General features: G+C 34.3%; 1 protein-coding gene across 1 annotated transcript in view; it reads right to left on the bottom strand.

Annotated features, from left to right (window-relative positions):
• The window catches only part of LOC119594618 (saccharopine dehydrogenase-like oxidoreductase), a gene marked incomplete in the record, with an annotated part of 9,088 nt that overhangs the window by 2,368 nt on the left and 6,151 nt on the right, over positions 1 to 569 (bottom strand). The window contains 1 exon segment of the mRNA XM_037943670.1: positions 11 to 144. Within this exon segment, the coding sequence (XP_037799598.1) occupies positions 11 to 144 (134 nt within the window).

The raw sequence follows: 569 nt of genomic DNA on the forward strand, positions 1-569 counted from the left end.
GTGTACAAACCTTGGCTCAGGTTTAAAGGAGGGCTTGGGAAGTGCCGTAGGGAAGAGCTCCTTGCGAATGGCTTTCAACTCATTACTGTGAGCTAATCCATGTATGGCGCACTCCATGGTCGTGAAGTTAATTGGCGCATTTCCCTGCCAAAGGAGAGGTGGCATACAGTGAAGCTTCTTTCTGGAGTTTACAGTCAATATTATATGAAAATTAAAAAGAGTGTCAACATTTGATATAACAACATACAAAGGCAAAAGTACAGACTTAAGCAGATAAAGTAATAAAATCAATGTTTATTTTTTAAGGGTAGTAATAAAGACAAAAAAAAGTTATCTTCTATTTTAAATAGGGGATTTAAAACATGTAACATGGTGATTTCCAAGGACTTCATTTATAATGCTTACAATGCTTAAATAACAATCTACTGCAAGTGTACGGGAAGAATACCATAAAAAGCTTAAACTAAAAGACAACAAATACAAAATTCTTGTGTCTATATCCCATTACAGGATTAATAATTTCTTGATTGGTCATGTCTACAGGTAATTGATAATTAATACCCAAGAAA

This window comes from Penaeus monodon, chromosome 34 (assembly GCF_015228065.2).
Source record: "Penaeus monodon isolate SGIC_2016 chromosome 34, NSTDA_Pmon_1, whole genome shotgun sequence".
Classification (NCBI taxonomy): domain Eukaryota; kingdom Metazoa; phylum Arthropoda; class Malacostraca; order Decapoda; family Penaeidae; genus Penaeus; species Penaeus monodon.